Source organism: Dermochelys coriacea, chromosome 1 (assembly GCF_009764565.3).
Source record: "Dermochelys coriacea isolate rDerCor1 chromosome 1, rDerCor1.pri.v4, whole genome shotgun sequence".
Taxonomy (NCBI): domain Eukaryota; kingdom Metazoa; phylum Chordata; order Testudines; family Dermochelyidae; genus Dermochelys; species Dermochelys coriacea.
In genome coordinates this window covers 346,458,854-346,474,718 of record NC_050068.2, presented here as the reverse complement: position 1 = coordinate 346,474,718, position 15,865 = coordinate 346,458,854, and the positions used below count along the sequence as shown (strand labels likewise).

Sequence of the window (15,865 nt, the reverse complement as noted above, 5' to 3'; positions counted from 1 at the left end):
GATACCTGGAACAGTCTGTCTCCTCTGTGCAGGAAATGTCTGCAAAGCTCCAAAGAGACTTCAGTATATAATAAAAGAAGACTGAAAAGAAACCCTATTGTTAATTATTAGTATTATTTTACCTCTAACTATGCATCTCTTTTTGATGTCTAAAGTCACAGACCAGTCACAGAAGTTATTTATCATTTCAATTTAAACCATTATCAATCACTATTAAACATTTATGTGGCAGAAGCCCTCTAAAAGCAACCAAGCAGGGGGCTTCACTGTGCTAGGCAATGTACAAACTTATAGAAAATGACAGTTCCTACCACAAAGATCTTACAAGAATGGGTGGATGAGACGTAATGGATAGACAAGGGGGTTAGGTGGAGAACAGGGGAGACAGAGTAACCAAACAGGATGTGCACAATTCTTAGCCACTTAGGGCAGTAATCACAACAGGCCACTTGCTCAACCTTGTAAGGTTGCAGACTGCTGTTTGCATTACCAAAGGAGCAAGTTCTAAGGAGGATCCTGAAGAAATTAAGGCACTGATTTTGATTGGGATTTATTCCCATGCATGAGGGACACCATGGGAGACAGCAAAGAGGTGCTTCAGGGATAAGTGGACAATCGTCATAAAAGCCATGAATTAGTGATGATGTCCTTTAATAACGATACTAACTGTAAGTAAATACCCTGGAAAGGACAACATAATACAAGAATCTAATCCTGGGAGGTGTCTAGAACCCGTAATGGTATGCACTTCCCAGGATCAGGCCCAGACAGAGCAAAGCAAAGACCATGCAAGTTAATTGCGGATCCTTTATCCATGTTGAGTAGCACCATACTCCACAACTAATACCACTGGAGGGGATTACTCTCACAGTAAAGTCCAACTCATTGCGAGAACAGACATCAGAACGTGGTCCTGAGGGGTCTTTCAGATAAAGTCTTAAAAACGAGATCAGGCCTCTTTGTGTGGACACTAAAGATCCAATAAGGAAAGAAGTTTGCCTGGTACATCTAGCTAGCAATTCCCTCCCCACCACTCCGGTGCAGTGTTTTGTGTGCCAGTAGGCTACACCCTACAGGCAACTGAATTTCAAAAGGGCACAATTTTGTGAGGCACCCTGGGATCAACAGTGTTATATTTTCTGCCTGCTATCTACACTATAGCATACATTTCTGAAGCTTCATGAAACTAAAGGACTTATTTGAATTTTATAATTGAAAATTTTTGCCTTAAAGATAAATCCCAGATGGACTGATCTACAGCTTCCAGCAGTACTTAACCTCGAAACACAAACTGATAATATATGTTCTGAAATTACCACAGAATCCCATTGAAACAATTACATAAAAACTTCTTCTTTAAAGAGAGAACAGATAACCTAGGATACACAAGGAACAAAAATATCCAAAATACGTCTAACAGAGCAGCAACAAGCTAAATGTTCTCTCATTATTTCCACAGGTTAACTGATTGCTCCCATTAAATTGTGGATTCAGTGACATGAATGTTTAAGATGAAGAGCAAGAGAAAATTACAAGTTAAAATGTTTAACAGATAAAACATACACCTTTGGGAGACAACGAGATGCTGGCAGGAAGGTAACTAAAATCAGCACTGTACAAGTTAATAGGCATGAGGAGAAGGGGGTATCAATATCAGGAAACAGTAAATTGACTATAGAACTATAAAAGATCTTCTCCCAATAGAATCTCCTTCCATTATAACAGCAGTTCTCAAACTATGTGGCAGGCCTCCCAAGGCAGGCACAGGAATGTGTCAAGGGAGGTGCGAGCTGTATGGTTTTGGGTTTTTTTTAAGAGCGCTGGCTGTCAGCCCCAGATGGCTGGGGCTCATGCCGAAGAGCCATGCGCAGGAAAGCTTATGCTCTAATAAATTTGTTAGTCTCTAAGGTGCCACAAGTACTCCTTTTCTTTTTGCGAATACAGACTAACACGGGTGCTACTCTGAAACATGCGCACCCAGGAAGCAGGGATAAAGATGACAGCCAGAGCCCCTCCACCCAGGCTCTCCTTCCTCCTCCCGCCCACAATCTTTTACAAAGAGGCAGCCTTGGCTCAGGCTCTCCTTCTTCTCCCCACCCAATCCCTCCCCTGGAGGCGGCGGGACTCCCACTGTCATCCCCAGGGTGGCAGAAGCACTGCAGAAGTAAGGGTGGCAATGGTGCAATAAGTCTGCTGTGAAAAGTGATGACAAATATCACTTTTCACATTGCCTCCCTTACTTCTGCACTGCTGCTGTCACTGCTCTGCCTTCAGAGCTGGACGCCCGGCCAGCAGCCCTAGCTCTCCACTCTGCCTTCAGAGCTGAGTGGCAATATATGTACTTGCGGGGGAAGGGGCATGTGAACGGCTACAGACACAAAGAAGGAGGGCCCGATCAAATAAGTTTGAGAACCATTGAATAATCCAATGAGCAAAAACACCCCTATACTGGGAACTGAGGGTGCTTAGAACCTTGAGAATCAGGGGAACTAACTCGCTGACTATAAAAGAGAAACAGAGAAAGTGACTAATCAAAGCACTGATAACTATACAAAATAAACTAGAATTTAGAAAAAAGTTTCTCTCCAATCTCTTTGGATTTTATTAATCTCGATTGTTTCTTGCACACAGGTTTAAACATTTCCAACAGGAAACGATGGTGAACCTTTGATCATTGAGAGCCAAATCAGCTTAGCAGATCTGTGCAATTTGGCTTCAGTTCAGTGCTTAAGAGCCAAATAGTCTCCAGACCCTTAAATGAGCATCTCCAAAGCTTTGTGTCTCCAGTATTTGTGACAGCAGAGGTCAGCTTGACCAATGGATGGTTGATTTAGCAAAAAGCAGAAGATATCGGTATACTACATTCTGAAGCAAACAGACTTGACACCAGTTAACAGAGCTTATATTAGCAGCAAGAATTCAACATCTTGGAGATGTCTCAAGCAGTGTGTACATTTAAACAAAAACAAAACCCTACCAAAAACAAGACACTACACTGCACACCCCTGGGGAGAGGATAAGAGCGAGAATGAACTACATATGACAGATGTTAGTCACACTGCTTAATACATGACTGAAAGGCACACAGATACTATGGTGATGAAGCTAGCATAAGAACCTATATAGAACAGAACAATCTCAGTCTCTTCAGAGGGAGCTGGTTACTAATTTTAAATACCTCTTTCAACAAATCAGGGATCCCAAAACAAGCACAAATAGACCTCAAATGGATTCAGACACAAGAAAAAGTTAAGCTTATTAAGCAACAGCATTTTCCATCAGTGACAGAATCTTTTCACCAGTATTTTTCACAGCCATTAAAATAAAGCTGTACAATGCTACTCAGATCAGACATCTGAAAGATGAAGACAGAAGCAGCATTTATAAGCTTATTATATCACCTACTGCTTCATTTCCATCAGATCACACAGCTAACCAGGGTTGGTCAAAGTCAGTATTTGGGTGGGAGCTCTACAAGGTCTATGTGCTGCAATAAGTTGTGCTGGTGATTCAGTAGTTAGTTGCTTCTTTGTGTGCCAGGACTGAACCAAAGTTTCAGCACTGCAGAGGGGGCACAGTGCTGCTGGGAGATAGTCTCTTCTGAAGATGCAAAACCATTGCCCTCCTGACCACTTGTCATGAAAAAAATCCACTGCGTTTTTTGCTTGATTGTTTTGCAAAAGTAAGGCTGTTAATCCCAGTGTTGTGGCCAGATGCCACAATCTGAATACTGCATTCTGTCAAAGTATTACAAACAAAATTCCTTGCAGGTTCAGCTGGACAAGGTATCATTTCACACTGACTGTCCTAAACTTCTGTGTAGTGTGATTGCTTCATGACGAGTAAGTGCCGCATTTTAGTTCAGATTCATATAGGGTCAATCTAAGTATACAATCTATAAAATTGCTTTGGCATCCCTCCAGGAGGGAGGGCAATACAGAAAGTCTAAATTATTATTTACAATTCAGTTCACAGATTATATATACAGAGAAATATTTTTATCCTGTGAACTTTCAGGCTGCTGGTCTTAACACTGGGAGAAAGAGAGTCTTTTTAAAAATGTTTTAGAACACCGCTTGTGATAGAAATAGATTTACAAAATGTTGCAGCATATACAGATCAGAATTATTGGGCTATACTTCTTGTGAGTTATATCCTAATTGTGATACAAAAAATGAGGACAACAGCTGTTGTGATGGGGTGCAACCTGGACTGTGGGACCACTGAGTTCTCTGTCCCACGCCAACCTGGGCTGCCTCTCACACTGTGATGGTGATGTCAAGGTGAAAACCTCTGACAAGTACTGCAGTACTGCACTTACACAGACTTCCACAAGCAGGGACACATCCAACTGTGTTACACAAATGATTTCCCAGCCACTTATGAACCCACTACAGAAAGACTCCAGCTAATTCCCTCCAGCTCCCCAGCCTTGGACCCCAGGACTATATTGTCTTATACTGCTCAAGGGTCCCTTGGGCATTGCAAGTTCATTAAGTAGTTCGCCACTCTGACAAAATGGTAGTGGACATGCAAAAGCCCTTGTTAACCTGAGCTGAGATTTCCCCAAGCACGTCAACCAAAACCCACTGTTTTAGGTAAAATATAAAACAGATTTATTAGCTACAGAAAGATAGATTTTAAGTGATTCTAAGTAGCAGGCACAGAGATCAGAGTTGGTTACTTAAGAAACAAAAATAAATTTGCAGTTTAAGTTCTACAAACTAAGTAGTGTCTCACCCTGAGAGATGGTACAAACAGGTTACAGTTCCTCAATACACAGGCTGGGATTACCTTCCAGCCTGGGACCACCCTTCCCCAGTTCAAAGTCTTTGTCTTCCAGATGTTCCTCCAGGTGTTGAGCTGACAGTGGTGAATATGGGAGTTCCAGCATGCTACTCCGAGTGCAACAGCTATATATTGGACTTCCTTGCTATAAATCATGAACTGCGAAATCAACTCTATGCTCTTAAACAGAAAGAGAAGATCAAATGCCAGGTCCTTAGTAAGAATGAATTCAGTAAAGTTCACTTTGAAAAGAATAAAAGTACTGACCAATGAGTATTTATTTTATATATAGAGAGAGAAAAGGAATTACATGTGTGAGAATACTATGCTTTCAGATTTACATCTATAGAAGCACACATTTTAGAAAAAAAGTTGATAACATGCTATATCTCCATTTGCGCCCTCAGTTCTCCTTTACATCCAGATGTGTGTTTGTACATCCATATGCCTCTGTGAAAGCTTTGCATCTAGACTACAATAAAGTCTTATCAAGTCACAACCAAAGATTGTTTTTCCAATTAAACCAGCTATTAAAGGCCACTTCTTAAAAATAGAAGCCTTTAATTGGAAAGAAAAACATCTTACAATAAATAAAAGGCAGACATTCACCACCAAAAATCTGACAAGATCTCTCAAAAAATAGCATTTGCTAAATGCCAGCTTGCTTGTTTCATAGTACAACGGCTGCCTCAACGAACTATAGACAAAACAAAAGGTTAGGAAAAATCAATATAAATACACGTGTTTGTCTCTGCAAGATAAGAAAATATTCCCCAAATTGTCTTGCATCAGTTGACCAGAACTTTCTCAATCCAATTCATTACATTTTAAAGAAACAGTATGAAGGCAGATGGGACTAACATTAGACCTCTGTAACAGCTGGCTCTTGGTCTTCAACAATATTTTGCACTTTCACAGTATCTTTCATTGGAAGATCTCAAAGCACTTCATAACATGTTTAAAAGATTCAAAAGCAGTGTAAAATAGGGAGGATCTAGTTGAGAATCTGAAAGTGGAAGGTAGCTTCAGTGAAAGTGATCATGAAACGAGAGTTCATGATTCTAAGGAATGGTATGGGGGAAAACAGCAGAATAAAGACAATGGACTTCAAGAAAATGGATGTTAGCAAAATCAGAGAATTGGTAGGTAAGATCCCATGGGAAGCAAGTCTAAGGGGGAAAAAGAGTTCTGGAGGGTTTGTGGGTTTTTAGAAATGCTTTAAGGGCTCAAGAGCAAACTTTACCAATGTGTAGGAAAGACAAAGTATGGTAAGCGGATACTCTGACTCAACCAGATCTTCAATTACCTGAAACTCAAGAGAGTCGTACAAAAAGTGGAAACTAAGTTAAATTACAAAGGATAAATACAAAAAACAACACAAGCATGTAGTCACAAAATTAGAAAGGTCAAGGCACAAAACAAGATTAAACTAGCTAGGGATATAAAGGATAACAAGAAAGCATTTTATAAATATATAAGAAACAAAAGGAAAACCAAGGACAGGGTAGGCCCATTACTCAATGAGAAGGGAAAGACAACAACAGAAAACACAGCAATGGCCAAAGTGGTAAATGTCTTTTTTGTTTCAGTTTTCACCATAAAAAATTAACAATTGGACAACTACCAGAGTAAATGGAGTAGGATCTGAGGCTAAAATAGGAAAACAACAAGTTAAGAATTACTTAGACAAGTTTGATGTCTTCAAGTCGGCAGGGCCTGATGAAATACATCCTAGAATACTTAAAGAGGTGGCTGAAGAGATCTCTGAGCCATTAGCAATTATCTTTGAGAACTCATGGAGGACAGGATATCAGAGAATGGGAAAAAGGCAAATATAGTACCTTTCTATAAAAAGGGGAATAAGGAAAACCCATGGAATTATAGACCAGTCAGCTTAACTTCAGTACCCAGAAAGATAATGGAGCAAATAATCAATTCGTAACCACCTAGAAGAAAATAAGGTAATAAGTAACAGGCAACATGGATTTGTCAGAAACAAATCATGTCAAACCAACCTAATATTCTTCTTTGACAGGGTAACAAGCCTTACGGATGAGGGGAAGCAGTGAACATGATATATCTTGACTTTAGTAAGGTTTTTGATACTGTCTCACATGATCTTCTCATAAACAAACTAGAGAAAAATAGCCTAGATGAACCTACTATAAAGTGGGTGCACAACTAGCTGGAAAACTGTACTCGAGAATAGTTATCAATGGTTCACAATTAGACTGGAAGGGTATGTTGAGCAGGGTACCACAGGGATTTGTCCTGGATCCAGTTCTAGTCAATATCTTTATAACTGATTTAAATAATGGCATAAAGAGTACCTTTATAAAGTTTGCAGATGCTACCAAACTGGAAGGAGTTGCAAGCACTTTGGAGGACAGGATTAGAATTCAAAATGATTTTGACAAACTTGAGAAATTAAGTTTAATTAAGTAAATTTACTTGAATTAAACCAGATGAAACGCAATGAAGACAAATGCAAAGTACTACTCTTAAGGAGAAACGATTTCCTAGGAAGGAGTACTGCAGAAAAGGATCTGTGGATTATAGTGGATCACAAATCAAATACAAGTCAACAATGTAATACTGTTGCAAAATATATGACCATTAATCTGGGATGTATTAGCAAAAGTCTGGTAAGCAAAACACAAGTAGTAATTCTTCCACTCTACTCAGCACTAATAAGGCCTTAAGTGGAGTACTGTGCCCAGTTCTGGGTGCCACAGTATGGGAAAGATGTGCACAAATTGGAGAAAGTCCAGAGGAGAGCAACAAAATGATTAAAAGTCTAAAACAGTTGTTCTCAACCAGGGTATGCATACCCTTGGGGGTACACAGAGGTCTTTCAGAGGACACATCAGCTCACCTAGCTATTTGCTTAGTTTTACAATAAGCTACATAAAAAGCACTAGCCAGTACAAACTAAAACTTCATACAGATAATTACTTGTTTACACTAATCTATATACTATACACTGAAATGCAAGTACAATAGTTATATTCCAATTGATTTATTTTATAATTATATGGTAAAAATGAGAAAGTAAGCAATTTTCAGTAATAGTGTACTGTGACACTTTTGTATTTTTAGGTCTGATTTTGTAAGCAAGTAGATTTTAAGTAAGGTGAAACTTGGGGGTATGCAAGACAAATCAGATTCCTAAAAAGGGTATAGTCGTCTGGAAAGGTTGAGAGCCACTGGTCTACAAAACATGACCTAAGAGGAAAGACTGAACAAAAAAAATGGGTTTGTTTAGTCTGGAGAAGAGAAGACTGAGTGGGGACATGACAACAGTCTTCATGTACTAAAAAGGTCGTTACAAAGAAGAGTGTGATAAATTATTCTCCTTAACACTGAGGACCGGACAAGAAGTACTGGGCTTAAATTGCAGCAAGGGAGATTTAGGTTGGATGTTAGGAAAAACTTCCTAAGTGTAAGGGTAGTTAAACACTGGAACAAATTACCTCTGTTACAGGAGGTTTTTAAGAACAGATTAGACAAACGCCTGTCAGGGATGGTCTAGATAATACTTGGTCCTTCCTCAGTGCAGGGGACTGGACTAGATGACCTGTTGAGATCCCTTACAGTCCTACATTTCTATGGATTATTATGCACAATTTACCAATGGGTAAACCACGCACAGAAAGGATAAGCATTTTGCTTCAGAATACACAGAAAATCAATAGTGGTGCCGAGAACAGAATCTAAGGGCTTGTCTACGCTTACCATGGATGGACGCTGCAACGATCAATCTATCAGGGGTCGATTTAGCAGGTCTAATGAAAACCCGCTAAATCAACTGCCAATCTCTCCCGTCGACTCCAGTACTCCACTGGAACGACAAGCGTAAGGTAAGTGGACGGGAGAGTTTCTACTGTCAACCCAGAGTGGTGTAGATACCTCAATAAGTCAACCTAAGGTACGTCGACTCCAGCTAAGTTATTCACATAGTTGGAGTTGTGTAACTTAGGTCGATTTAACCCTGTAGCGTGGACCTGCCCTAAGAGACCTGACTCCTAGTGCCCTACTCTAAACATCACAATGCAAGGCCCAATATTAAAAACACAGTCCCTGCCCTGCCATCATTTCAGTTTTATTCTGCTGTTCTGATAAGGCAGGAGGGAAATGGGATGAGAATAAGAAAGACTGCTAATGGTGCTGCTTCCAGCACCCACGAGGGCAAGGGGGAAGACAGAATGGAAATCCCCCTGTAAGCAGCCAGAGGGGAAGAGAGCAGCAGCATCCCAGCAGCAGCAGAGAGGGGGAACATCCAGATGCAATAGAGCATCTGTCTCTAGCACCTGTCATCCATGTACTTGACAAATATTTATTAAGTACAACACTCTGTCTAGTTATTTATACCACATGTTATGGGTGTACTGTGTGGTCTGTGATGCAATATCCTGATTTTTCATATAGGAAAATGGAGGCACAGAGAGGTGATGGAACCCACCCAAGACCATACAGCAAGTCAGTGGCAGAGCCACTAATAATAGAACCTTGCTCAGCTCTCACAATATGAGCCTAAGTCGCAGTCAGCTGCTCTAACCACTCAATGACTCTTCCTCCTGAATTTAATAGCTAGATCTAATAGACAAGACCAACATAAAAAATGGGAGCTTCACAGCAGGTCACAGAAACAGTGCTTTAGTACAATCCCACTTTATCTCCCTGCTCCTAGTAGGTGTACATCAAAGTTTTCAAGCCCTGCATTTGATTATCTCCTCCATTCTGCCTACTTTGTATGTTATTATGAGCAAACGTGGTACTGTATAATGATCTGGATCAGGACCTAGATAAATGAGAAATCTTCTTAAAAAGAAAGTGTCCAGAAAACCAGTCTATTCCCAATGCAATGGGAAGGATTGCCACTAACTGGGGACAGTAATACAGTACTACTTTATTGAGACACAAGCTAGTCCTTTCTATGGACCATCCCTTAATTTCCTGATTATCTACATCCCAAGATACTGTGGTATTTCTACATGACCCAGAGACTGAGGTCATTCTAGAGTTTCTAAACCCTGCAGGGACAGAGTTTTTGACTCTGGCGCAGTCTAAGTGGATCTTGGGACCCTTACAAGACCACCTTTAGAAAACTCAGAGAGCCAATGAGAGGCAGTCCCCCAAGATATCCTGATGAAGCAGATGCTACTACACTAGATTATCCTCTCAACTTGTGTAAATTGTCATAGGTCAACTCAAGTCAATAGAGGTATGACAATTTACACTAGCTGAGAATCTGGCTCTGATACTCTTATTCACATTGAATAAGAAATCATCAAATTAGAAATAAAATCCAAAAGTTCCAATTCCTAGGCTCCTGGCACTAATATCACATTAGATGGCACAATATTCAATATCAATAATACTCAATAAGTAATGGGCTACTCAACAAGAGTAAGGGTATCCAAATCTCAAAGCATTTTGGAAACAAAAATTAAATGGACAGTCAACTTGAAAAAGATATATTTTTTTCTGAAAGCATACCTACTATTGTTACAAACACCTAAGAGTACTGTAAATGAAAGACTGGGTTCTCAGATGTTCTCTATTTCCCTATTCATTTACAGTTCTTTGTGTTTGACAGCATTTTATGTATGTCAAAGTATGTAAAATTATGTATGTAAAATTTATGTATGTAAAAGTCAGTTTCACTTTTTCTGATACATAGCCCATTGCATTGGAAATAGACTGGTTTTCTGGAAACGTTCTTTTAAGAAGATTTCTCATTTATCCAGATCCTGATCGAGTTCACTGTTTCAAAGAAATTCATCAAGTTATCCCTGCTTTTTGTGTGGGTCTTTCACATTAAACAAACAGAAAACCAGGACTATAAAATCAGAAAAATTGGCATGAGAACTTGGAAGCAGGCTAGTAGAGATTAAATTATTTTAAGTTTTTTATTTTAAACAAACTAAATTTCAAGTTGATGATGTCCCTTTAAGCTTTACAACAGCCTTGCGAGCTTAGCAAATAAAAGACTGGACATGAATGGAGTTACACCAAAAATAACTAAGAGTTTTGCTTATTATAGTCGGCAATATTTTACTGCAAGCTCAAAATTATATGGCTTTCCCTAACAGCCATGTATCTTTCCCATGTAGCAAACGTTCCTTGACATCATCTCAGTTGGCTCTCATCTGAGCTCAAATGTGGTTCCTTCAATTTTACTTCAAATATAACAATCATATATAAAAATTACTCGTATTTTTCTAGATATGCCGAACAACAGGCATGGAAATGTTAGATGTCCAGCACATTCTTCTTTATCTTAATTACTAATAAAAGATCATAGAGAATGAATTTTAATAATATAACTTCCTTTCCACCATTTACATTTTGCACTCAACTAGAAAATGAAGTTATTAATGGATCAGTTTTCCTTTCACTGATCATCAGTTTTACGTTCAGATTCCCATGAACTAGTTCATTATGATGTCTGGATTGCAAACACTGCAGAGAATGTTTAGCTCCAAAACAAGAACAGCTTCCATTGATTTTTTATTTCTTAAATGTCATGACTCACTAGAATGTTTTAATATTTTCATGCAGTATTTTATCTAAACGTTAAATTGAAAGTTTGGGCCTAAACTATCTATAGAGGCACTGTTATCATAATGAAAGTTCCTAGACAGGTAAAACATAAACATGTAACAATATTAGATATTTCACTATAAACCTAAAGGATTCCAAATTTAAGTATGGTTAAAAAGGGGGATAGGAGATGTGACAACATCTAAAACAAACAGACATGGTTTTCAGTTTTTAAAAACTGTGGAAAATTTAAGATTTAAATCTTCCTTGCTATGCTAGAATCTCAACGCAAGAGCAGGGTTTGAGAATCATGAAGTGAAACTTAACATGAACAGAAAATAAACATGATTCCTCCAATTTCGCTATCCACACTCAGTGACACTAAAAACAGCTTAAGGTAGTCACATTTACATTTTTAAAATTTTTGAAGCTGTCATTAATAAACTATGGTAAAGAATTATTTCACAATATGAATTTTATGTTAGGGTGCCTTTTGGTTTTCCCACTATAAACATGTCTCACAGTGACAGTTTTTGCTTAGACATTTCATCTTCCCTCAAATGAATTCTTGCAGGTATCTTGTAACGGGACTCTACAACTTGGTCTTCTGCTGCAACAAAATGCACCTAGGTTATTAATTTCTTTGGCTTTCAATAATTTAATGTATTTTTGGGTGGTAAACTGAAATAAAGGACACAGAAAACTTCAGGCGTGTTGAAGAAATCCACCTCATTTCCTCTCACTATATTTATTATAGATTCATAGATACTAAGGTCAGAAGGGACCATTCTGATCATCTAGTCCGACCTCCTGCACAGCGCAGGCCACAGAATCTCACCCACCCACTCCTATGAAAAACTTCACCTATGTCTGAGCTATTGAAGTCCTCAAATCATGGTTTAAAGACTTCAAGGAGCAGAGAAGCCTCCCTCAAGTCACCCATACCCCATGCTACAGAGGAAGGCGAAAAACCTCCAGGGCCTCTCCAATCTGCCCTGGAGGAAAATTCCTTCCCGACCCCAAATATGGCAATCAGCTAAACCCTGAGCATATGGGCAAGATTCACCTGCCAGATACTACAGAATTTGTGCCTCGTATTTTGTTACCATCACACACTCTAAAAAACTAGTAAAAAGAAAAGGAGTACTTGTGGCACCTTAGAGGCTAACAAATTTATTAGAGCATAAGCTTTCGTGAGCTACAGCTCACTTCATCTCACGAAAGCTAAGGTGCCACAAGTACTCCTTTTCTTTTTGCGAATACAGACTAACTACTCTGAAACCTGTCTAAAAACTAGTGTTACACATCTGGAATGCTTGAAAGATTATACAACATGCCTTAGATGTGATCTGAACAACTGTCCACTAAGGGTTGCTATCTTTCTGGAATTCTGTGTGGTCTCATACAAAAAGTGTGTATGGCTACACTGCAATTAAAAACCCATTCGTGGCCTGTGCCAACTGACTCAGGCTCACAGGGCTCAGGCTAAGAGGCTGTTTAATTGCAGTGTAAATATTCAGGCTAGGAACGGAGCACAAGCTCTAGGACCCTGCAAGATGGAAAGATCCCAGAGGTCAGGCTACAGCTCAAAACTGAACATCTATACCACAATTAAACAGCCCCTTAGCCCGAGTCAGCTGAAACAGGACAACCACAGGTGTCTAACTGCAGTGTAGATACACGCATAGAGTTTTAGGCCAGAAGGAACCATCATGATCATCTAGTCTTGACCTAAACGCTGCAGACCACACAACCTTACCCCCTACTCCTGCCCATAAGGCTAAGATTTTGGGATGTGTATTTTTATTTCACAGACAGTACACGGGCAATAAAAAATAAAATCACGGAAATGTACACAGCAAGCAGGGCAATTGCCCAGGACCCCACACACCCCAAGTGGCCCCGTGAACCTAAGTTACGGGTGGCAAGGCTCTGACTTTAACCGAAGCCTGAGCCCCGCCACCCAGAGCCAAAGCCCAAGTCCTGTTACCCGGGACTGAATTAGTCGAATTTTGAGGCAGTCGCAGAGCTCTCATAAAACCACAGAATCCATGATGTTCATGACAGACTTACCCATAGCCTCTCACTGACTTAGTGAAATCCTCAAATCTTAAATTAAAGATTTGAAGTTACAGAGAATACACCATTTAATCTAGTTCAAACCAGCAAGTGACCTATCCATACCGCAGAGGAAGATGAAAACTTCCCAGGATCTCTGTCAATCTGATCCAGAGTAAAATTCCTCCCCGATCCCAAATAGGGTGATCAGTTAGACCCTGAGCATATGGGCAAGATCATATGTGCAACCAGACATCTGGGAAAGAATTTCTATAGTAACTCAGAGTCCTCTGCATCTAGTATCCAATCACTGACCTACGCCTACGGGACACTAAAGAAAACCAGATTGCTTTCCAGTCATTACCAGTCATTACCATTTTCCAGTCATTGTTTGGGCACAAGATCCTTAAATAAGAAATGCTGTGTAAATGCAAATTATTTTTATAGTTTATTCCAGGTAGATGATACAAAGCCACTGAATTTTATAACGCATTAACGCAACCATCCCATAATGCCAAGTAGTTACAATATGATGAGTCGGTGGGTGGGGACAGCAAATAATGACATTAGTAAGCATCAGTATGTGAAAGGTTAGCATTAGTAAACACCAGTGAGGGAAAGTGCCTGCAAACTCACTGGTTATAAGCAGCATAAAAAGAATGTGATTTTAAAAGTATTTTTTAGAGGGAAACTATTGGAGTGGAGTGAGGGGATCAGACAGCTCCAGGAACAGTAGCTGGATCATCCTCTGACATAGAGAGGAGGGGTTGTAGGAGTGAGTGCAGGCAAAAAACAGCAGAGTCACAATATAATTTGACATACTTGCAGTTTCTCCTTTTCATCCCCTGCAAGGCAATACAATATAATCCCTGGAAGGCAGCAACTTTTCAGTTGCTGTGGTTTATAACAGGATATGAGACTGCATGTACACTTCCTGGTGCTTTCTGACCAGCCTTAGTCTAACCAGCTCAAAGGCCGCTGGGCATGCAGGGTGCTCCAGCAAACATTGATACAGAGGTTCCCCGTCCTTCCAGGACATCACGAGAATGGTCCTGACTAAGTCCTGTTGCTTTCATTAAGGGACCCCAGAATAGGGCACAGGGGGCATGCGAGAAAGAGTCTGCTGTGGTCACAAGATCCTTAGGTCCTCTTTTTTCAATCAAGTCAGCCAAGGAAATGGATAGGGAAAGGGGGTAGGACCTAGTACACATTACAGCCTCCACAGAGCATGTGGATGCCCTTACTCCCAATGAAGGGCTTCCTAAAAATTAGGAGGGATGCCCTGCTGGGTTCGCCTGGTCTCTAGCTCTCACTGTTTCTGCCAGAGCCGTTGGGACTTAACAGGGCTGTTGTGATTATGTGGGCAACACACACACACCCCCCCCCGCCCACAAGGGCCGCCGTCTCAGACGAGCACCTCTGGTAACTAGGGGGTACCCCCCAGCCGCAGGGCACGCTGGCGCCCAGTGTTGTGAGCAGCTTCCGAGAGCCTGGGGTCCTCTGCAGCTACAGCCTGAGATCCCCACTGAGGCTAAGCCGTCTCTGCCCCCACACACCCCCCCGGGAAATGGGGGCAGCTCTGCAGGGCTCCCCGAAATCCGAGGGGGGGGGGTCACTCGAGTCACGGCACCACAGGCGCCCTCAGCTCTGACAAGCGGCGCCTCTCGTGGCCATGGGCACCCCGCGGCGGGAGAGGGTCCCTGCTGCAGCGGCGGGGGCCGGGCCTCGGGGTGCGGGGGGCCACCCCAATGGCAGCTCCCCCGGGGCCTGAGGGGAAGCGTGGCCCAGCGAGCCCTGCTGAGAGGGGCTTGGAAGGGACGTGCCGCCCCCATCCTCGGGGGGAGTGGGGGGCCCTGCGAGCCCCCGTACCTGATCACAGAGATGAGCAGGCCCGAAGGGTCCTTGCTCTTGCTCATGGTGCTCCTGTATCTCCCAGACGCCTCTCCCGCCATCTTGAGCCCACCCCAGACACAGGTTCGGACACCCTTGCTGGCGGCCGGTCGACCAATCGGAATCGCCGCGTTGAGCGACTGGGCCTGAACACTCCAATCAGAGCCGAGAGGAGGCGGGATATGGGCTATCAAGCGTCTATGCCACGGGTGGGACGAGCCCTGGGCACGCTGGGAGTTGTAGTTTTCACACCGTTCTTTTTCCTGCCGCCCAGGCTCAGGTAACTGGTCGATGAAACGGAGTTGATCTGGGCTAACTTGGCATAAAATGTTCCAGCCTTGGAAGAGCTTAGTGGGAGGGGCTTGGAGCCAGTCTGATGTGCCCGATTCAATAGCCTCAATATTTCCAGCGTCGCCCCAATTGTTATTATTATGTATTGTTTTATGTGAATTTAAATTGCAGCAAGGGGAGTTTAGGTTGGACATGAGGAAAAACTTCCTAACTGTCAGGGTGGTTAAGCACCTGAATAAATTGCCCAGGGAGGTTGTGGAATCTCCATCGTGGGAGATTTTTAAGAGCAGGT

The 15,865-nt window shown here is 41.5% G+C and overlaps 1 protein-coding gene across 1 annotated transcript in view; it reads right to left on the bottom strand.

Moving 5' to 3' along the window:
• EXOC4 (exocyst complex component 4) overlaps positions 1-15,359 on the bottom strand; it is a 596,962-nt gene extending 581,603 nt beyond the window's left edge. The window contains 1 exon segment of the mRNA XM_038412510.2: positions 15,262-15,359. Within this exon segment, the coding sequence (XP_038268438.1) occupies positions 15,262-15,344 (83 nt within the window). The 5' untranslated portion in view covers positions 15,345-15,359.
• Positions 15,360-15,865: the final 506 nt, after the last annotated feature.